Source organism: Macaca fascicularis, chromosome 16 (assembly GCF_037993035.2).
Source record: "Macaca fascicularis isolate 582-1 chromosome 16, T2T-MFA8v1.1".
Classification (NCBI taxonomy): domain Eukaryota; kingdom Metazoa; phylum Chordata; class Mammalia; order Primates; family Cercopithecidae; genus Macaca; species Macaca fascicularis.
This window is the reverse complement of record NC_088390.1, coordinates 21,025,299-21,045,936: the sequence shown is the minus strand read 5'-3', so window position 1 is coordinate 21,045,936 and position 20,638 is coordinate 21,025,299. Positions and strand designations below refer to the sequence as shown.

At 61.7% G+C, this 20,638-nt stretch overlaps 1 protein-coding gene across 13 annotated transcripts; it reads left to right on the top strand.

Moving 5' to 3' along the window:
- Positions 1 to 652: 652 nt before the first annotated feature.
- On the top strand, positions 653 to 20,268 carry LOC135967967 (uncharacterized). 13 transcript variants are annotated; one of them, XR_012425388.1, is made up of 6 exons: positions 5,273 to 5,478; positions 7,669 to 10,096; positions 12,285 to 12,404; positions 16,383 to 19,520; positions 19,789 to 19,906; positions 20,128 to 20,268. XR_012425388.1 is itself a non-coding variant. In XM_065532905.2 (4 exons), the coding sequence occupies exons 2-4, from the start codon at positions 9,416 to 9,418 to the stop codon at positions 20,167 to 20,169; spliced, it is 843 nt and encodes a 280-aa protein (XP_065388977.1). In that variant the 5' UTR covers positions 5,273 to 5,478; positions 7,669 to 9,415; the 3' UTR covers positions 20,170 to 20,268. The 13 variants fall into 13 exon arrangements, 3 of the variants coding, with proteins under 3 accessions (XP_073874941.1, XP_065388977.1, XP_065388973.2); XR_012425389.1 differs by having other exon boundaries at positions 16,303 to 19,520; XR_010582344.2 differs by lacking the exon at positions 19,789 to 19,906 and having other exon boundaries at positions 16,383 to 16,508.
- Positions 20,269 to 20,638: the final 370 nt, after the last annotated feature.

Here is a 20,638-nt window from a genome sequence, read left to right as displayed (position 1 = left end):
AGCAGAGGCAGCTTGCGGGAGCCCCGGGGCTTTTGCAAGCGGGGCTAGGCCGTCGCTCTTTCGGAGGGGGAGGGAGGCCGAGGGCTCGTGGGTCAGTGAATTTTCGGCTGGCACCACGCCTTAAGGCCCCAGGGGATGATTCTGTGCCGCAGCGAGGCCCCGCCTGCCTCAGCCGATGATGGCGAGTCCGTCCTCTCTCACCCGGAGGGCTCCAAAATCCCATCTCAAGAGGAGTCCTGAGACCCCAGCGGAGGCCCTGAAGCTCCCCCTCCACCGGTGGAAGTCGGCTCAAGGAGGTCCTGAAGACAGGACTCCGGGGGTCTTGGGACTGGGATGCCCGCGGCCCCTTCTCCCACGCCGCCCCCTGCTGGAGCCCGGATCCCGCGGCCGCCGGGGCTGCAGCGGCAGCCCCCAGCGGGCCCCCCCCACCACCACCGCTCCCCCCCCGCCCCACCGCGCACACGCCCCCTCCCACCCCATCCCCGGCCCGGCGCCCCGCGCTGCCGCCGTTGTTTAAAGGGGCCGCAGCCTGACTTCCAGGTGGGGAGCGCGAGTGGGCCCGGCGCGGCAGGGCCAGTGCGCATGCGCGAGGCGCGAGCGGCCTCTCGCGTCACAGCGGTTCCCACGGTTGTCCTAGAAACCGGCCCCCTGAGGCTTGGCAAAGCAGGAGCCCTCCGTGGCGGTGCTTGGGTGTCGGGGCTGCGAGGCTCCTGCCTCACCTCTCCACGGGGTCGACAGGAACGTCTCCGGACGGACGCCGGGAGTCGCACCGCGCCGGCCAGGATGACAAAAGCGCAGGCGGAGTCCGCGGGAAGCGGCGCGTCGTCCCAGCCTCAGGCCTGCCCGGACGGTGTTGGGGTGAGTCTCCCCAAAAGTCTTGCCCCCGTGATCTCCACCACGGGTCCGCCCGCCTGTCCGTGGGCTGCTCTCTCCCCCGAGGGGCCTTCACGCGCGGAGCGGGAGCCTGCAGCGTCAGGGGGGCTGTGTGCCTGCGGGGGCTGCGTTTCTGTGCCGCTGCTGCCGTGTGACTGTGTGTGTCTGCGTCTCTCCCATCCTCTCTTGTCTCTCTGGCCCTCACTCTCTGTGTGTGTCTTTCCCTCTTTCTGCCGGTTCGTGTGTGCGTGCCCGTGTGCGTGGGTGCGTTCGGACGAATGCGCCCGGTGCGCCCAAAGGCGACTGCTTGCGCGTCGGCCTGGCTCTGCCGAGCCTCTTTCTTCTGCCTCTGTGCCTGGGTCTTGCGGCGGGCTCGTCAGTGGTTTCCGCCGCCGTTCCACTTGGGGTCCCTGAGGGCCTCGACCGCGTGAGGAGATGCGTCTTCCCCAGCAGCAGTGGAAATCTGGTTACCCTTGCCGAGCGGACTCTCTCCTGGGATCAAGATAACCACAGTCCAGCCAGGGCCAAAAGCCCCAGAGGGGCTCGTCGCCCTGCAGGAGAGGAGCAGACCCGCCTCAGAGGAGACGCTTGTACCTTTTCACGGCTCTTCTCTGAGAAATGAAGCCGCACCACGGCAGAAGCTTGAAGAGGAAGCCGGGAAGGGGAGATGCCAGGCCTCCCGGTCCCTGGAAGGCTGGCCTCTCCGGACAAGTCAGCCGTTGGGCAACCCTCCCCTTAGGCCCGCGGCGGTGGCACCGGGCAGTGTCGGGCCTGGGCTCCGGCCTCTGCTCTGTCCTCCCTCTTGCTCTGTCTCCCCTGTCTCTCGGGGGCCTCCACGCTTGTCGGTCTGGCCGAACGTCTTGGACGCAGATGGCTTCCCAGTCGGTCAGGGAGACACTCCTCGGAGATCCGTGTGGTGACGGTTTCTCTCTCCAAACCTGTTTCTGCTTGCTTGGGCAGGTTCCATGACCCTGGAGCTCCTGGCTCCCATACGTGTCTCCCACAGGGAAGCTGTCTTGCTCTCCCTGTTTCACCTCAGGGCTGGGTGGCCTGCCTAGCATGAGCGCTAGGCGACCGTGACCGGCCTTGTCTTCTTGGACAGGCGGTGCGGCACTTCCCCTCTGCACTTCCCCTCTCGTTCTTGAGGCACAGCCTCTCCTCGGCTCCTCTGAGCAGGTGGACTGACTCCCTGAATCTTCTGGCTCCCTCCTGGATCCCAGGCGTTCTTTGATTTCCCTTGGAATCCACGGGCAGGTCCCTTGGGACCCTCTTCCACCCGGGCACAGGCCTGGACTCCGCTGTTGGTTTCGCCGTCGCCCCGTACGCCCGGGCTGACACGCATTCACATCGTCTGCTCGGGGATCGGCCAGTGCCGCGCGTGGGGCCAATGGCTCCGCCGCGGAACCGCCCCTGTCCCTGTTTGCGCGGGTCCTGGAAAGCAGAGGCAGCTTGCGGGAGCCCCGGGGCTTTTGCAAGCGGGGCTAGGCCGTCGCTCTTTCGGAGGGGGAGGGAGGCCGAGGGCTCGTGGGTCAGTGAATTTTCGGCTGGCACCACGCCTTAAGGCCCCAGGGGATGATTCTGTGCCGCAGCGAGGCCCCGCCTGCCTCAGCCGATGATGGCGAGTCCGTCCTCTCTCACCCGGAGGGCTCCAAAATCCCATCTCAAGAGGAGTCCTGAGACCCCAGCGGAGGCCCTGAAGCTCCCCCTCCACCGGTGGAAGTCGGCTCAAGGAGGTCCTGAAGACAGGACTCCGGGGGTCTTGGGACTGGGATGCCCGCGGCCCCTTCTCCCACGCCGCCCCCTGCTGGAGCCCGGATCCCGCGGCCGCCGGGGCTGCAGCGGCAGCCCCCAGCGGGCCCCCCCCACCACCACCGCTCCCCCCCCGCCCCACCGCGCACACGCCCCCTCCCACCCCATCCCCGGCCCGGCGCCCCGCGCTGCCGCCGTTGTTTAAAGGGGCCGCAGCCTGACTTCCAGGTGGGGAGCGCGAGTGGGCCCGGCGCGGCAGGGCCAGTGCGCATGCGCGAGGCGCGAGCGGCCTCTCGCGTCACAGCGGTTCCCACGGTTGTCCTAGAAACCGGCCCCCTGAGGCTTGGCAAAGCAGGAGCCCTCCGTGGCGGTGCTTGGGTGTCGGGGCTGCGAGGCTCCTGCCTCACCTCTCCACGGGGTCGACAGGAACGTCTCCGGACGGACGCCGGGAGTCGCACCGCGCCGGCCAGGATGACAAAAGCGCAGGCGGAGTCCGCGGGAAGCGGCGCGTCGTCCCAGCCTCAGGCCTGCCCGGACGGTGTTGGGGTGAGTCTCCCCAAAAGTCTTGCCCCCGTGATCTCCACCACGGGTCCGCCCGCCTGTCCGTGGGCTGCTCTCTCCCCCGAGGGGCCTTCACGCGCGGAGCGGGAGCCTGCAGCGTCAGGGGGGCTGTGTGCCTGCGGGGGCTGCGTTTCTGTGCCGCTGCTGCCGTGTGACTGTGTGTGTCTGCGTCTCTCCCATCCTCTCTTGTCTCTCTGGCCCTCACTCTCTGTGTGTGTCTTTCCCTCTTTCTGCCGGTTCGTGTGTGCGTGCCCGTGTGCGTGGGTGCGTTCGGACGAATGCGCCCGGTGCGCCCAAAGGCGACTGCTTGCGCGTCGGCCTGGCTCTGCCGAGCCTCTTTCTTCTGCCTCTGTGCCTGGGTCTTGCGGCGGGCTCGTCAGTGGTTTCCGCCGCCGTTCCACTTGGGGTCCCTGAGGGCCTCGACCGCGTGAGGAGATGCGTCTTCCCCAGCAGCAGTGGAAATCTGGTTACCCTTGCCGAGCGGACTCTCTCCTGGGATCAAGATAACCACAGTCCAGCCAGGGCCAAAAGCCCCAGAGGGGCTCGTCGCCCTGCAGGAGAGGAGCAGACCCGCCTCAGAGGAGACGCTTGTACCTTTTCACGGCTCTTCTCTGAGAAATGAAGCCGCACCACGGCAGAAGCTTGAAGAGGAAGCCGGGAAGGGGAGATGCCAGGCCTCCCGGTCCCTGGAAGGCTGGCCTCTCCGGACAAGTCAGCCGTTGGGCAACCCTCCCCTTAGGCCCGCGGCGGTGGCACCGGGCAGTGTCGGGCCTGGGCTCCGGCCTCTGCTCTGTCCTCCCTCTTGCTCTGTCTCCCCTGTCTCTCGGGGGCCTCCACGCTTGTCGGTCTGGCCGAACGTCTTGGACGCAGATGGCTTCCCAGTCGGTCAGGGAGACACTCCTCGGAGATCCGTGTGGTGACGGTTTCTCTCTCCAAACCTGTTTCTGCTTGCTTGGGCAGGTTCCATGACCCTGGAGCTCCTGGCTCCCATACGTGTCTCCCACAGGGAAGCTGTCTTGCTCTCCCTGTTTCACCTCATGGCTGGGTGGCCTGCCTAGCATGAGCGCTAGGCGACCGTGACCGGCCTTGTCTTCTTGGACAGGCGGTGCGGCACTTCCCCTCTGCACTTCCCCTCTCGTTCTTGAGGCACAGCCTCTCCTCGGCTCCTCTGAGCAGGTGGACTGACTCCCTGAATCTTCTGGCTCCCTCCTGGATCCCAGGCGTTCTTTGATTTCCCTTGGAATCCACGGGCAGGTCCCTTGGGACCCTCTTCCACCCGGGCACAGGCCTGGACTCCGCTGTTGGTTTCGCCGTCGCCCCGTACGCCCGGGCTGACACGCATTCACATCGTCTGCTCGGGGATCGGCCAGTGCCGCGCGTGGGGCCAATGGCTCCGCCGCGGAACCGCCCCTGTCCCTGTTTGCGCGGGTCCTGGAAAGCAGAGGCAGCTTGCGGGAGCCCCGGGGCTTTTGCAAGCGGGGCTAGGCCGTCGCTCTTTCGGAGGGGGAGGGAGGCCGAGGGCTCGTGGGTCAGTGAATTTTCGGCTGGCACCACGCCTTAAGGCCCCAGGGGATGATTCTGTGCCGCAGCGAGGCCCCGCCTGCCTCAGCCGATGATGGCGAGTCCGTCCTCTCTCACCCGGAGGGCTCCAAAATCCCATCTCAAGAGGAGTCCTGAGACCCCAGCGGAGGCCCTGAAGCTCCCCCTCCACCGGTGGAAGTCGGCTCAAGGAGGTCCTGAAGACAGGACTCCGGGGGTCTTGGGACTGGGATGCCCGCGGCCCCTTCTCCCACGCCGCCCCCTGCTGGAGCCCGGATCCCGCGGCCGCCGGGGCTGCAGCGGCAGCCCCCAGCGGGCCCCCCCCCCCACCACCGCTCCCCCCCCGCCCCACCGCGCACACGCCCCCTCCCACCCCATCCCCGGCCCGGCGCCCCGCGCTGCCGCCGTTGTTTAAAGGGGCCGCAGCCTGACTTCCAGGTGGGGAGCGCGAGTGGGCCCGGCGCGGCAGGGCCAGTGCGCATGCGCGAGGCGCGAGCGGCCTCTCGCGTCACAGCGGTTCCCACGGTTGTCCTAGAAACCGGCCCCCTGAGGCTTGGCAAAGCAGGAGCCCTCCGTGGCGGTGCTTGGGTGTCGGGGCTGCGAGGCTCCTGCCTCACCTCTCCACGGGGTCGACAGGAACGTCTCCGGACGGACGCCGGGAGTCGCACCGCGCCGGCCAGGATGACAAAAGCGCAGGCGGAGTCCGCGGGAAGCGGCGCGTCGTCCCAGCCTCAGGCCTGCCCGGACGGTGTTGGGGTGAGTCTCCCCAAAAGTCTTGCCCCCGTGATCTCCACCACGGGTCCGCCCGCCTGTCCGTGGGCTGCTCTCTCCCCCGAGGGGCCTTCACGCGCGGAGCGGGAGCCTGCAGCGTCAGGGGGGCTGTGTGCCTGCGGGGGCTGCGTTTCTGTGCCGCTGCTGCCGTGTGACTGTGTGTGTCTGCGTCTCTCCCATCCTCTCTTGTCTCTCTGGCCCTCACTCTCTGTGTGTGTCTTTCCCTCTTTCTGCCGGTTCGTGTGTGCGTGCCCGTGTGCGTGGGTGCGTTCGGACGAATGCGCCCGGTGCGCCCAAAGGCGACTGCTTGCGCGTCGGCCTGGCTCTGCCGAGCCTCTTTCTTCTGCCTCTGTGCCTGGGTCTTGCGGCGGGCTCGTCAGTGGTTTCCGCCGCCGTTCCACTTGGGGTCCCTGAGGGCCTCGACCGCGTGAGGAGATGCGTCTTCCCCAGCAGCAGTGGAAATCTCGTTACCCTTGCCGAGCGGACTCTCTCCTGGGATCAAGATAACCACAGTCCAGCCAGGGCCAAAAGCCCCAGAGGGGCTCGTCGCCCTGCAGGAGAGGAGCAGACCCGCCTCAGAGGAGACGCTTGTACCTTTTCACGGCTCTTCTCTGAGAAATGAAGCCGCACCACGGCAGAAGCTTGAAGAGGAAGCCGGGAAGGGGAGATGCCAGGCCTCCCGGTCCCTGGAAGGCTGGCCTCTCCGGACAAGTCAGCCGTTGGGCAACCCTCCCCTTAGGCCCGCGGCGGTGGCACCGGGCAGTGTCGGGCCTGGGCTCCGGCCTCTGCTCTGTCCTCCCTCTTGCTCTGTCTCCCCTGTCTCTCGGGGGCCTCCACGCTTGTCGGTCTGGCCGAACGTCTTGGACGCAGATGGCTTCCCAGTCGGTCAGGGAGACACTCCTCGGAGATCCGTGTGGTGACGGTTTCTCTCTCCAAACCTGTTTCTGCTTGCTTGGGCAGGTTCCATGACCCTGGAGCTCCTGGCTCCCATACGTGTCTCCCACAGGGAAGCTGTCTTGCTCTCCCTGTTTCACCTCAGGGCTGGGTGGCCTGCCTAGCATGAGCGCTAGGCGACCGTGACCGGCCTTGTCTTCTTGGACAGGCGGTGCGGCACTTCCCCTCTGCACTTCCCCTCTCGTTCTTGAGGCACAGCCTCTCCTCGGCTCCTCTGAGCAGGTGGACTGACTCCCTGAATCTTCTGGCTCCCTCCTGGATCCCAGGCGTTCTTTGATTTCCCTTGGAATCCACGGGCAGGTCCCTTGGGACCCTCTTCCACCCGGGCACAGGCCTGGACTCCGCTGTTGGTTTCGCCGTCGCCCCGTACGCCCGGGCTGACACGCATTCACATCGTCTGCTCGGGGATCGGCCAGTGCCGCGCGTGGGGCCAATGGCTCCGCCGCGGAACCGCCCCTGTCCCTGTTTGCGCGGGTCCTGGAAAGCAGAGGCAGCTTGCGGGAGCCCCGGGGCTTTTGCAAGCGGGGCTAGGCCGTCGCTCTTTCGGAGGGAGAGGGAGGCCGAGGGCTCGTGGGTCAGTGAATTTTCGGCTGGCACCACGCCTTAAGGCCCCAGGGGATGATTCTGTGCCGCAGCGAGGCCCCGCCTGCCTCAGCCGATGATGGCGAGTCCGTCCTCTCTCACCCGGAGGGCTCCAAAATCCCATCTCAAGAGGAGTCCTGAGACCCCAGCGGAGGCCCTGAAGCTCCCCCTCCACCGGTGGAAGTCGGCTCAAGGAGGTCCTGAAGACAGGACTCCGGGGGTCTTGGGACTGGGATGCGCGCGGCCCCTTCTCCCACGCCGCCCCCTGCTGGAGCCCGGATCCCGCGGCCGCCGGGGCTGCAGCGGCAGCCCCCAGCGGGCCCCCCCCACCACCACCGCTCCCCCCCCGCCCCACCGCGCACACGCCCCCTCCCACCCCATCCCCGGCCCGGCGCCCCGCGCTGCCGCCGTTGTTTAAAGGGGCCGCAGCCTGACTTCCAGGTGGGGAGCGCGAGTGGGCCCGGCGCGGCAGGGCCAGTGCGCATGCGCGAGGCGCGAGCGGCCTCTCGCGTCACAGCGGTTCCCACGGTTGTCCTAGAAACCGGCCCCCTGAGGCTTGGCAAAGCAGGAGCCCTCCGTGGCGGTGCTTGGGTGTCGGGGCTGCGAGGCTCCTGCCTCACCTCTCCACGGGGTCGACAGGAACGTCTCCGGACGGACGCCGGGAGTCGCACCGCGCCGGCCAGGATGACAAAAGCGCAGGCGGAGTCCGCGGGAAGCGGCGCGTCGTCCCAGCCTCAGGCCTGCCCGGACGGTGTTGGGGTGAGTCTCCCCAAAAGTCTTGCCCCCGTGATCTCCACCACGGGTCCGCCCGCCTGTCCGTGGGCTGCTCTCTCCCCCGAGGGGCCTTCACGCGCGGAGCGGGAGCCTGCAGCGTCAGGGGGGCTGTGTGCCTGCGGGGGCTGCGTTTCTGTGCCGCTGCTGCCGTGTGACTGTGTGTGTCTGCGTCTCTCCCATCCTCTCTTGTCTCTCTGGCCCTCACTCTCTGTGTGTGTCTTTCCCTCTTTCTGCCGGTTCGTGTGTGCGTGCCCGTGTGCGTGGGTGCGTTCGGACGAATGCGCCCGGTGCGCCCAAAGGCGACTGCTTGCGCGTCGGCCTGGCTCTGCCGAGCCTCTTTCTTCTGCCTCTGTGCCTGGGTCTTGCGGCGGGCTCGTCAGTGGTTTCCGCCGCCGTTCCACTTGGGGTCCCTGAGGGCCTCGACCGCGTGAGGAGATGCGTCTTCCCCAGCAGCAGTGGAAATCTCGTTACCCTTGCCGAGCGGACTCTCTCCTGGGATCAAGATAACCACAGTCCAGCCAGGGCCAAAAGCCCCAGAGGGGCTCGTCGCCCTGCAGGAGAGGAGCAGACCCGCCTCAGAGGAGACGCTTGTACCTTTTCACGGCTCTTCTCTGAGAAATGAAGCCGCACCACGGCAGAAGCTTGAAGAGGAAGCCGGGAAGGGGAGATGCCAGGCCTCCCGGTCCCTGGAAGGCTGGCCTCTCCGGACAAGTCAGCCGTTGGGCAACCCTCCCCTTAGGCCCGCGGCGGTGGCACCGGGCAGTGTCGGGCCTGGGCTCCGGCCTCTGCTCTGTCCTCCCTCTTGCTCTGTCTCCCCTGTCTCTCGGGGGCCTCCACGCTTGTCGGTCTGGCCGAACGTCTTGGACGCAGATGGCTTCCCAGTCGGTCAGGGAGACACTCCTCGGAGATCCGTGTGGTGACGGTTTCTCTCTCCAAACCTGTTTCTGCTTGCTTGGGCAGGTTCCATGACCCTGGAGCTCCTGGCTCCCATACGTGTCTCCCACAGGGAAGCTGTCTTGCTCTCCCTGTTTCACCTCAGGGCTGGGTGGCCTGCCTAGCATGAGCGCTAGGCGACCGTGACCGGCCTTGTCTTCTTGGACAGGCGGTGCGGCACTTCCCCTCTGCACTTCCCCTCTCGTTCTTGAGGCACAGCCTCTCCTCGGCTCCTCTGAGCAGGTGGACTGACTCCCTGAATCTTCTGGCTCCCTCCTGGATCCCAGGCGTTCTTTGATTTCCCTTGGAATCCACGGGCAGGTCCCTTGGGACCCTCTTCCACCCGGGCACAGGCCTGGACTCCGCTGTTGGTTTCGCCGTCGCCCCGTACGCCCGGGCTGACACGCATTCACATCGTCTGCTCGGGGATCGGCCAGTGCCACGCGTGGGGCCAATGGCTCCGCCGCGGAACCGCCCCTGTCCCTGTTTGCGCGGGTCCTGGAAAGCAGAGGCAGCTTGCGGGAGCCCCGGGGCTTTTGCAAGCGGGGCTAGGCCGCCGCTCTTTCGGAGGGGGAGGGAGGCCGAGGGCTCGTGGGTCAGTGAAGTTTCGGCTGGCACCACGCCTTAAGGCCCCAGGGGATGATTCTGTGCCGCAGCGAGGCCCCGCCTGCCTCAGCCGATGATGGCGAGTCCGTCCTCTCTCACCCGGAGGGCTCCAAAATCCCATCTCAAGAGGAGTCCTGAGACCCCAGCGGAGGCCCTGAAGCTCCCCCTCCACCGGTGGAAGTCGGCTCAAGGAGGTCCTGAAGACAGGACTCCGGGGGTCTTGGGACTGGGATCCCCGCGGCCCCTTCTCCCACGCCGCCCCCTGCTGGAGCCCGGATCCCGCGGCCGCCGGGGCTGCAGCGGCAGCCCCCAGCGGGCCCCCCCCCACCCCCGCTCCCCCCCGCCCCACCGCGCACACATCCCCTCCCACCCCATCCCCGGCCCCGGCGCCCCGCGCAGCCGCCGTTGTTTAAAGGGGCCGCAGCCTGACTTCCAGGTGGGGAGCGCGAGTGGGCCCGGCGCGGCAGGGCCAGTGCGCATGCGCGAGGCGCGAGCGGCCTCTCGCGTCACAGCGGTTCCCACGGTTGTCCTAGAAACCGGCCCCCTGAGGCTTGGCAAAGCAGGAGCCCTCCGTGGCGGTGCTTGGGTGTCGGGGCTGCGAGGCTCCTGCCTCACCTCTCCACGGGGTCGACAGGAACGTCTCCGGACGGACGCCGGGAGTCGCACCGCGCCGGCCAGGATGACAAAAGCGCAGGCGGAGTCCGCGGGAAGCGGCGCGTCGTCCCAGCCTCAGGCCTGCCCGGACGGTGTTGGGGTGAGTCTCCCCAAAAGTCTTGCCCCCGTGATCTCCACCACGGGTCCGCCCGCCTGTCCGTGGGCTGCTCTCTCCCCCGAGGGGCCTTCACGCGCGGAGCGGGAGCCTGCAGCGTCAGGGGGGCTGTGTGCCTGCGGGGGCTGCGTTTCTGTGCCGCTGCTGCCGTGTGACTGTGTGTGTCTGCGTCTCTCCCATCCTCTCTTGTCTCTCTGGCCCTCACTCTCTGTGTGTGTCTTTCCCTCTTTCTGCCGGTTCGTGTGTGCGTGCCCGTGTGCGTGGGTGCGTTCGGACGAATGCGCCCGGTGCGCCCAAAGGCGACTGCTTGCGCGTCGGCCTGGCTCTGCCGAGCCTCTTTCTTCTGCCTCTGTGCCTGGGTCTTGCGGCGGGCTCGTCAGTGGTTTCCGCCGCCGTTCCACTTGGGGTCCCTGAGGGCCTCGACCGCGTGAGGAGATGCGTCTTCCCCAGCAGCAGTGGAAATCTCGTTACCCTTGCCGAGCGGACTCTCTCCTGGGATCAAGATAACCACAGTCCAGCCAGGGCCAAAAGCCCCAGAGGGGCTCGTCGCCCTGCAGGAGAGGAGCAGACCCGCCTCAGAGGAGACGCTTGTACCTTTTCACGGCTCTTCTCTGAGAAATGAAGCCGCACCACGGCAGAAGCTTGAAGAGGAAGCCGGGAAGGGGAGATGCCAGGCCTCCCGGTCCCTGGAAGGCTGGCCTCTCCGGACAAGTCAGCCGTTGGGCAACCCTCCCCTTAGGCCCGCGGCGGTGGCACCGGGCAGTGTCGGGCCTGGGCTCCGGCCTCTGCTCTGTCCTCCCTCTTGCTCTGTCTCCCCTGTCTCTCGGGGGCCTACACGCTTGTCGGTCTGGCCGAACGTCTTGGACGCAGATGGCTTCCCAGTCGGTCAGGGAGACACTCCTCGGAGATCCGTGTGGTGACGGTTTCTCTCTCCAAACCTGTTTCTGCTTGCTTGGGCAGGTTCCATGACCCTGGAGCTCCTGGCTCCCATACGTGTCTCCCACAGGGAAGCTGTCTTGCTCTCCCTGTTTCACCTCATGTCTGGGTGGCCTGCCTAGCATGAGCGCTAGGCGACCGTGACCGGCCTTGTCTTCTTGGACAGGCGGTGCGGCACTTCCCCTCTGCACTTCCCCTCTCGTTCTTGAGGCACAGCCTCTCCTCGGCTCCTCTGAGCAGGTGGACTGACTCCCTGAATCTTCTGGCTCCCTCCTGGATCCCAGGCGTTCTTTGATTTCCCTCGGAATCCACGGGCAGGTCCCTTGGGACCCTCTTCCACCCGAGCACAGGCCGGGACTCCGCTGTTGGTTTCGCCGTCGCCCCGTACGCCCCGGCTGACACGCATTCACATCGTCTGCTCGGGGGTCGGCCAGTGCCACGCGTGGGGCCAATGGCTCCGCCGCGGAACCGCCCCTGTCCCTGTTTGCGCGGGTCCTGGAAAGCAGAGGCAGCTTGCGGGAGCCCCGGGGCTTTTGCAAGCGGGGCTAGGCCGCCGCTCTTTCGGAGGGGGAGGGAGGCCGAGGGCTCGTGGGTCAGTGAAGTTTCGGCTGGCACCACGCCTTAAGGCCCCAGGGGATGATTCTGTGCCGCAGCGAGGCCCCGCCTGCCTCAGCCGATGATGGCGAGTCCATCCTCTCGCACCCGGAGGGGTCCAAAATCCCATCTCAAGAGGAGTCCCGAGACCCCAGCGGAGGCCCTGAAGCTCCCACTCCACCGGTGGAAGTCGGCTCAAGGAGGTCCTGAAGACAGGACTCCGGGGGTCTTGGGACTGGGATGCCCGCGGCCCCTTCTCCCACGCCGCCCCCTGCTGGAGCCCGGATCCGGCGGCCGCCGGGGCTGCAGCGGCAGCCCCCAGCGGGCCCCCCCCCACCCCCTCTCCCCCCCGCCCCACCGCGCACACGCCCCCTCCCACCCCATCCCCGGCCCCGGCGCCCCGCGCAGCCGCCGTTGTTTAAAGGGGCCGCAGCCTGACTTCCAGGTGGGGAGCGCGAGTGGGCCCGGCGCGGCAGGGCCAGTGCGCATGCGCGAGGCGCGAGCGGCCTCTCGCGTCACAGCGGTTCCCACGGTTGTCTTAGAAACCGGCCCCCTGAGGCTTGGCAAAGCAGGAGCCCTCCGTGGCGGTGCTTGGGTGTCGGGGCTGCGAGGCTCCTGCCTCACCTCTCCACGGGGTCGACAGGAACGTCTCCGGACGGACGCCGGGAGTCGCACCGCGCCGGCCAGGATGACAAAAGCGCAGGCGGAGTCCGGGGGAAGCGGCGCGCCGTCCCAGCCTCAGGCCTGCCCGGACGGTGTTGGGGTGAGTCTCCCCAAAAGTCTTGCCCCCGTGATCTCCACCACGGGTCCGCCCGCCTGTCCGTGGGCTGCTCTCTCCCCCGAGGGGCCTTCACGCGCGGAGCGGGAGCCTGCAGCGTAAGGGGGGCTGTGTGCCTGCGGGAGCTGCGTTTCTGTGCCGCTGCTGCCGTGTGACTGTGTGTGTCTGCGTCTCTCCCATCCTCTCTTGTCTCTCTGGCCCTCACTCTCTGTGTGTGTCTTTCCCTCTTTCTGCCGGTTCGTGTGTGCGTGCCCGTGTGCGTGGGTGCGTTCGGACGAATGCGCCCGGTGCGCCCAAAGGCGACTGCTTGCGCGTCGGCCTGGCTCTGCCGAGCCTCTTTCTTCTGCCTCTGTGCCTGGGTCTTGCGGCGGGCTCGTCAGTGGTTTCCGCCGCCGTTCCACTTGGGGTCCCTGAGGGCCTCGACCGCGTGAGGAGATGCGTCTTCCCCAGCAGCAGTGGAAATCTCGTTACCCTTGCCGAGCGGACTCTCTCCTGGGATCAAGATAACCACAGTCCAGCCAGGGCCAAAAGCCCCAGAGGGGCTCGTCGCCCTGCAGGAGAGGAGCAGACCCGCCTCAGAGGAGACGCTTGTACCTTTTCACGGCTCTTCTCTGAGAAATGAAGCCGCACCACGGCAGAAGCTTGAAGAGGAAGCCGGGAAGGGGAGATGCCAGGCCTCCCGGTCCCTGGAAGGCTGGCCTCTCCGGACAAGTCAGCCGTTGGGCAACCCTCCCCTTAGGCCCGCGGCGGTGGCACCGGGCAGTGTCGGGCCTGGGCTCCGGCCTCTGCTCTGTCCTCCCTCTTGCTCTGTCTCCCCTGTCTCTCGGGGGCCTACACGCTTGTCGGTCTGGCCGAACGTCTTGGACGCAGATGGCTTCCCAGTCGGTCAGGGAGACACTCCTCGGAGATCCGTGTGGTGACGGTTTCTCTCTCCAAACCTGTTTCTGCTTGCTTGGGCAGGTTCCATGACCCTGGAGCTCCTGGCTCCCATACGTGTCTCCCACAGGGAAGCTGTCTTGCTCTCCCTGTTTCACCTCATGGCTGGGTGGCCTGCCTAGCATGAGCGCTAGGCGACCGTGACCGGCCTTGTCTTCTTGGACAGGCGGTGCGGCACTTCCCCTCTGCACTTCCCCTCTCGTTCTTGAGGCACAGCCTCTCCTCGGCTCCTCTGAGCAGGTGGACTGACTCCCTGAATCTTCTGGCTCCCTCCTGGATCCCAGGCGTTCTTTGATTTCCCTCGGAATCCACGGGCAGGTCCCTTGGGACCCTCTTCCACCCGAGCACAGGCCGGGACTCCGCTGTTGGTTTCGCCGTCGCCCCGTACGCCCCGGCTGACACGCATTCACGTCGTCTGCTCGGGGATCGGCCAGTGCCACGCGTGGGGCCAATGGCTCCGCCGCGGAACCGCCCCTGTCCCTGTTTGCGCGGGTCCTGGAAAGCAGAGGCAGCTTGCGGGAGCCCCGGGGCTTTTGCAAGCGGGGCTAGGCCGCCGCTCTTTCAGTGAGGGATGGAGGCCGAGGGTCCTGCACGCTTTTCGGTCTGTCTGAATGTCTTCAACATGGGACAGGTTCCATTTCATCAGGAGATACTTCCTAGGCGTCCGGATCTTGATTGCTTTCTTCTCTTGTGGTATTTCTTTTTGTTTGGACCGGTTTTATTACCCTGGAGCTCTGGACCTCATACCTTTCTGGGAGGGGGGACTTCCATTGATCTCCATGTCTCAAGTGATTGCTGCCTGGTTTGTCCGAGACCAGCGTGATGCGACCCCTCCGTGGCTGACCTTTGCCTGCCAGGAAAGGCAATGTTGCATCCCTCCTGTAATTTTTCGCTTATTTCTGAAATCCTTTCGGTTCCCCTGCTCCTGGGCAAAGTGCCTTCAAGCACTGAATCTTTTGACTGCCACGGATTTCAAGTCTCCCAAGGGATTGGGTTTTGCTGGTTGTCAGGGGAGGTGGTGTCAGGGGAACCACCTGGTGGTGGGCTGTTTGTGGGGTATACTTTTTCAAAACGTCTCGGCCCCTCTGGCAGGCATCCCTGCATGTGGCTTGGACTCTAGCACAGGTCCTGTCTCACAGGTTTTTAGGTGTGCTTGGCTTTTCCTCAACTTTGTGTGGGAGATCCCAGTGGCCCCTGGGCACATGCCTGGACCTCACTGTCTGCCTCAGCATCTCCCAGATGACCTCAAAGACACACACTCACTCCATCTGCTCTTGGGGGAAGTCAATGCCATGTGTGTTCACATTGGCTCTATCTTGGCCTCGCCTTTGTCTCTTGTTGCATGTGTTGGGGAAAGCTGTGTCGGGATTTTGGAGTCCCCGGGCCTTGGAGACGAAGGTAAACCCCTGCCCTACTCAGGAAGGAGGGAGTCAATGGACCCATGGGCCAGTTTATTCAGCCAACAGCAGGCCATGCAACTCTTGGGATCTTTCTGTGCCCCAGCGAGGCCCTTCCGGCCTCACTACATTGTAACCCCATTCCTGATCACCCGGTCGGATCCATTATTGGATTCGAAGAGGTGTCCAGAGAGCCCAGCGGGCATCCCGAAGCTCCTCCTCCACCGGGAACCAAAGCAGAAAACCAATCAAGAAGGTCCTGACGATAGGACTCCTATGGGTCTGACCCTGGCTCTCGCGCAGGCCCCTCTCCTAGTCCTCTTCCCACTCACCACCTCGGACTGCTCCGCTGCTACCACCGCGGCCCCAGTCCCCGCGTCGCGTCGCCACCATTTTTTAAGGGGTCCCCAGCCTGACTCTCTGGAGCAAAGGGGGAGTCAGCCTCGCCAGTGCTCATGTGCGAGGCCTGAGCCGCCGTTTTGGTCACAGTGATTGACACCATTTCCTGGGGATGGTTCCCTGAGACTTGGCGAAGTAGGAGCCCTGTGTGATAGTGCGTCAGAGTCGGGGCTGAGAGCAGTCCTGGCCAGGGCGTTAACAGGATGGTCTCCAGAGGCCGGGATTCACGGAGAACCAACCAGCAGGAAGAAACCTCAGGAGGAAGAAACCTCCGGCTGATCTCCGGGGAGGCAGCGGGAGATCCCAGCCTCAGGCCAGGATTCGTGGAGCGTCAAGGAGGCCTCTTTCCCAATCTTCACTTCACCTGCCACCGCCTCAGTCCCCACAGCCCCCGCTCCACCATATTTTTTTTTATGTAGTCAGTGTCTCACTGTCACCCAGTCTGGAGTGCAGTGGCGAGATCTCAGCTCACTGCAAAGTCTTCCGCCCGGATTCAAGGGATTCTCTTCCCTCCGCCTCCCGAGTACCTGGGGTTAGAGGGATTAGTCAGAGTCAGGGCTAAGACCAGCTCTCACCAGGGGCATAGACGGGATGGTCTTGGAGGCCAGGATTCACGGAGGGTCGTCCAGGAGGAAGAAACCACGGGCAGAGGGCCGGGGAAGCAGCGCGGGATCCCAGGCTCAGGCCTGCACCAACTGATGGTGTGCCAGTGAGGCTCTTCAAAAGAGGAGAGGTTTGCTTGTGTGCCTGTGGGCTGCTCTCTTACCCACGGGTCATAGTCACAGAGAGCAGAACCCGGCAGCTTCAGGGGCTGCCTGGGAGTGGGTGTTACCCTGCCACTGCCATACGTCTTTGTGCATTTGTGTGTGTGCCTGCGTCTCTTCTTTCTCTCTCCTTTCTCTCTCTTTCGCTCTGTGTCCGTGTGTGTGTGTGTGTGTGTGTGTTGGGACACATGTGCCCTGTGTGCCGGAGGGTGGTATCTTGTACGTTGACCTTCCCTCTGGTCAGCCTCTCCCTGCGTCTCTGCCTGGGGCATGTGGCCGGTTGTCAGTCGTTTTTCCGCTGTTCCAGTTTGGGTTTGTGAAAGTCTGGAGGAGTTGGGGAGCTGTGTCTATCTGGTAAGGATTTAAATCACCTCTCCACCCTGAGAGGCCTCTTTTCTAGGATTAAGACCTCTACCCCCGAGCCAAGGGTAATAAGTCTCACCTGAGAAGTCATCGTCTCCCTGCAGGAGCGGAGCAGAGCGACCTCAAAGAAGATGGTTCTCATTCCTCTCTCTCTTTCATCTCATTGAGAAATCTAGCCACAGGGTAACACAGGTTTTGAAAAGAAGGGAACGGGACCATGACAAGGATCTGTGAGTGTGCAGGCTGTGTTTCACATATCATTAAACATAGTCTAGTGAGTGTTTTGCAGATAGCTGGCATTTAACTTTGTTTTATTGAATCAAAGAAAGAAAAAATGCTGAGAAAAAAATGACACAACTTGCCTGCCAGTCCGTCTGATTGTTACAAATTTAATAGTAATTTTAATTTATCTCATGTAAAGGTCCTTGGCAGTGATACCTAATTTCCTAAGATAGCCTTGCTTTATTTGGTATGATTAAGATGTCATGCAAATCAGAGTATCTGGAAATTCTTCCCAACTCCCTTGACATAATGATTAATCACATTTCCAAAATAACATAACAAAACAAACAACAGAAAATCATTTGTTACTTAGTTCCTTCAAAATTTGTTTATTTAAGTTGTGGTTCCTTCATGTGCGAAACATTTTTATGCGTCTGGCACTCTTCCAGCCACAGATTTCATCTTAAACAACCTAAGTATTGAAATGCTTGTGCCCTTTGATTAATTTTTCCTACATAAATACTTTGATATAAAAGCTACATTGAGGCTGGGTGCAGTGGCTCACACCTCTAATCCCAGCTCTTTGGGAGGCGGAGGCCAGCAAATCACAGGGTCAGGAGATCAAGACCATCCTGGCCAACATGGTGAAACCCCATCTCTTCAAACATACAAAGAATTAGCCAGTGGAGGCTAGGCGTTGCTTCATGCCTGTAATCCCACACTTTGGGAGGCTGCGGCAGGCAGATTAAGGAAGGTCAGGAGTTCGAGATGAGACCAGTCTGCCCAACCTGGCAAAACCTGTGTCTATTAAAACTATAAAAAATTAGCCAGGTGTGGTGGCAGGCGCCTGTAATCCCAGCTACTCAGGAGGCTGAGGAAGGAGAATTGCTTGAACCCAGGAGGCGGAGGTTGCAGTGAGCTGAGATCATGCCACTGCACTCCAGCCTGGGTGACAAGAGTGAAAATTTACCTGAAAAAAGAAAGAAAGAAAGAAACCTTGTCTATACCAAAAATACAAAAATTAAACCCTGAAGGTCACGTCCAAATGAGAAAGACATTGTTTGGATCAAATCGTCTGACGCTAAGGAATAGTGCCGACTGGCCAAGTGAGGTGACTCACACCTATAATCCCAGCACTTTGGGAGGCCAAGGCAGATGGATCACCTGAGGTCAGGAGTTCAAGACCTGCCTGACCAACATGGTGAAACTCCATCTCTACTAAAAAAAAAAGTACAACAAAATTAGCCGGGCGTGGTGGCGCATGCCTGTAAATCCCGGCTACTCAGGAGGCTGAGGCAGGAGAATTGCTTGAGTCCAGGTGGCAGAGGTTGTGGTGGGTGGAGATCATGCCACTACACCTTAGCCTGGGCAACAAGAGTGAAAATCTGTCTCAAAAAAAAAAAAAAAAAAAAAAAAAGAATAGTGAAGAGTTAGGGCAGATTTATTTTCAGAGAAGCAGGGAATCTGGAATTTTGGGTGAAATGTCCCTATTTCCAGAAGCTGAAAATGCTCTCAAAGGTAAAATTCAAGTTAGCCTATATCAAGCTTCTCCTTGTTCTATGTGTGAATAGCTAGTCTGTATCTTCACTTATGTATATTTAAAAATCAACCTTAAGAAGGCCCTTGGCCACCATAATCCTTCCACATGGTAGCAAGAGCCCAGCCTCTGAGACTATGCTTCCTTCCCGCCTCCCACTGGAATGCCTTCCCCCTAATCTCCAAGGTATCAAACCGGTCAGGGACAGCTGAGACAACCCTACTTCTGGGAGTCCTCCCCAACCCCTTGAAGTCACAGGCATCTCTGATGTCCCTGCCCTTCATCCACATCACTGAACAATTAAGTGCACACATCTCTGTACTTCTATTTAAACCATTCCATATGTGTTTACAATTAACGACTTCATGAATGACTGCGGTATGGATGGAGCAGAAAGGAATGCTGAGGGAGGACTCCGGTTAGAATGAGCTGCTCTTCCAGGACTAGGAATGAACTTTCCCCAGTACCAACCAGGCAGCCTCCAGGGCAAGAAAAGGTAAGGGGATCCATCCTGTTGACAGCCAAGATGGAATTACAGGTAATTCTCACCTCTTTTTCGACTCTCAGTTGGAAACCCCCAGCCACAAGGTGAAGCACAATCCACTCCAGAGCCCCACAGTTGGGGCCAGGGATGTCACAGAAATCACTAGGGCAGCCAGTTCCCATCCGGGGGGGCCCAGACTGACCCAGCACCCTCAAGCTTTGCTCCAAACTCAGGCCAGGGAGTGAAGCCCTTGTCCCCAAGCCACAGAGTGAGGGTTTGTCTCTAACCCTGTGGGCTCCAGTGAAAGGAAAATGGCCTGCAGGTGCCCACAGGAGAGCACCTGAGTTCTGAGACAGCTCTATGGCTCCCAGCCTTCATTCCCATGAGTAACACAGGGACACACAGAGGGGCATGCTGACTGCCTATAGGGCACCCATGGAACACGGATGCACCCTGCAGATCCTGAAACTGGTCAGGTAATGAGGTACAGAGGTGTGGGGAAGACCTGGAGGGAGGCCTTACTGGGTGCCAACCAGCCTAACTAGCCGGGGCCACAGACCAGAAGTGCTTCTGACATTAACCAGACACAGGGAAGGTGTGTAGGATGAGTAGTAGAAGTGACTGCAGAGGCCTCTGGGGATTGTAGTTTTGGAGCTAGAGAGGCGGGAAAGCAGTTGGTTTTGCCCACACAGGGTGCCTCTGACATCTGCACAGCACACACAACCAAGTTTAGGAGCCTACTGTTAAGATGCCCAAGTGACATTGACAAGTTTCGCTGGGAGCCAATGAGGTCTGCTGACCACAAGAGCATCGCGGTACTGCTGAAGGATTCTGGAAAATGTGGTGGGGTTGGCCGGTATGCACTGACCTTCCCCTGAAGGTGACCTGAGCTCACCATGCAAGTGTCCTCCCTGGTGTGCCCTTCCCCGAGCAGATGCCAGATTGGGACAGAAGCAGCTCAGGGAGAGGCGATGCTTTGCCATGACTCCTGGTTTGCAGGTGACACTGGCCCTGTGTTGCCTACAGTAGGAGGGTGTACCAGGACAGGGAACCCCAAGGCTGTTTTCAGGAAGAGCAAGATTGGCTTGCAGCAAACTCCCGGAATGGAGATGGGGAGAGTCTTGTAGCATTTCCCTGGCATTTTAGGGGATGGAGCCTGGACCTGGGTGAACAGCAAAAGATCGCCTGGTGGTAGTGGTGGTGAGGCTGGGAGACTTGAGCCAGAAATTCCTGAGGATCTTTTTTTTTTTTTTTTTTTTTTTGACAGAATCTCGCTCTGTCACCCAGACTGGAGTGCAATGGTGTGATCTCGGCTCATTGCAACCTCTGACTCCCAGGTTCAAGAGATTCTCCTGCCTCAGCCTCCTAAGTGGCTGGGATTACAGGTGCCTGCCACCATGCCCAGCTAATGTTTTTATATATTTTTTTAGTAACAATGGCGTTTTGCCATGCTGCCCAGCCTGGTCTTGAATACTCGACCTGAAGTGATCCACCTGCCTCGGCCTCCCAATGTGCTGGGATTACAGGCATGAGCCCCCAGGCCGATCTCATTTTTATCTTTTCTCTTACAGGTTTTTATTTTGTCTTTTTTTTTTTTATCTTACAGGTGCGGCTTGGAGGAAACTTCTGGAGAGTGGGGTGGTGCTGAAGAGGAGGCAACATTGTAACTGTTTTGTTCAACATGGGTGTTTTCTTTATGCATCAATTTGTATTTTTAAAGATATTACATTAAAATTTTGTTTATCTTGATTACTGAGTTTTTTTGGTGCCCCATAATTTCTCTATCCATAGTCCTGAGCCTTGATACAAAGTGAGGACCTGGCCTCTGGGCATCAAGCAGCCAGAAATTCCCTTAGGAGCTTTCTCTGAATTGTTGAATTGTGAGTGATTATTTTCCTTTCCTGACTTCCCTAATATCCACAATTTCCTCGTAATCATCCTCCAAAGCCACACCCACAAGGCACCTCTGAGACCTATCATGAAGCAGATATTCAAAAATTATTTGTAAATCTTCACACACCACCCCTGCCACAATGTCTTCCAACATCACTTTGCCTGGAGAATTAAAAAACAAGGTTTGCATGTTGAGTATCAGCCTCTCCCATTGGGTGAGTGTT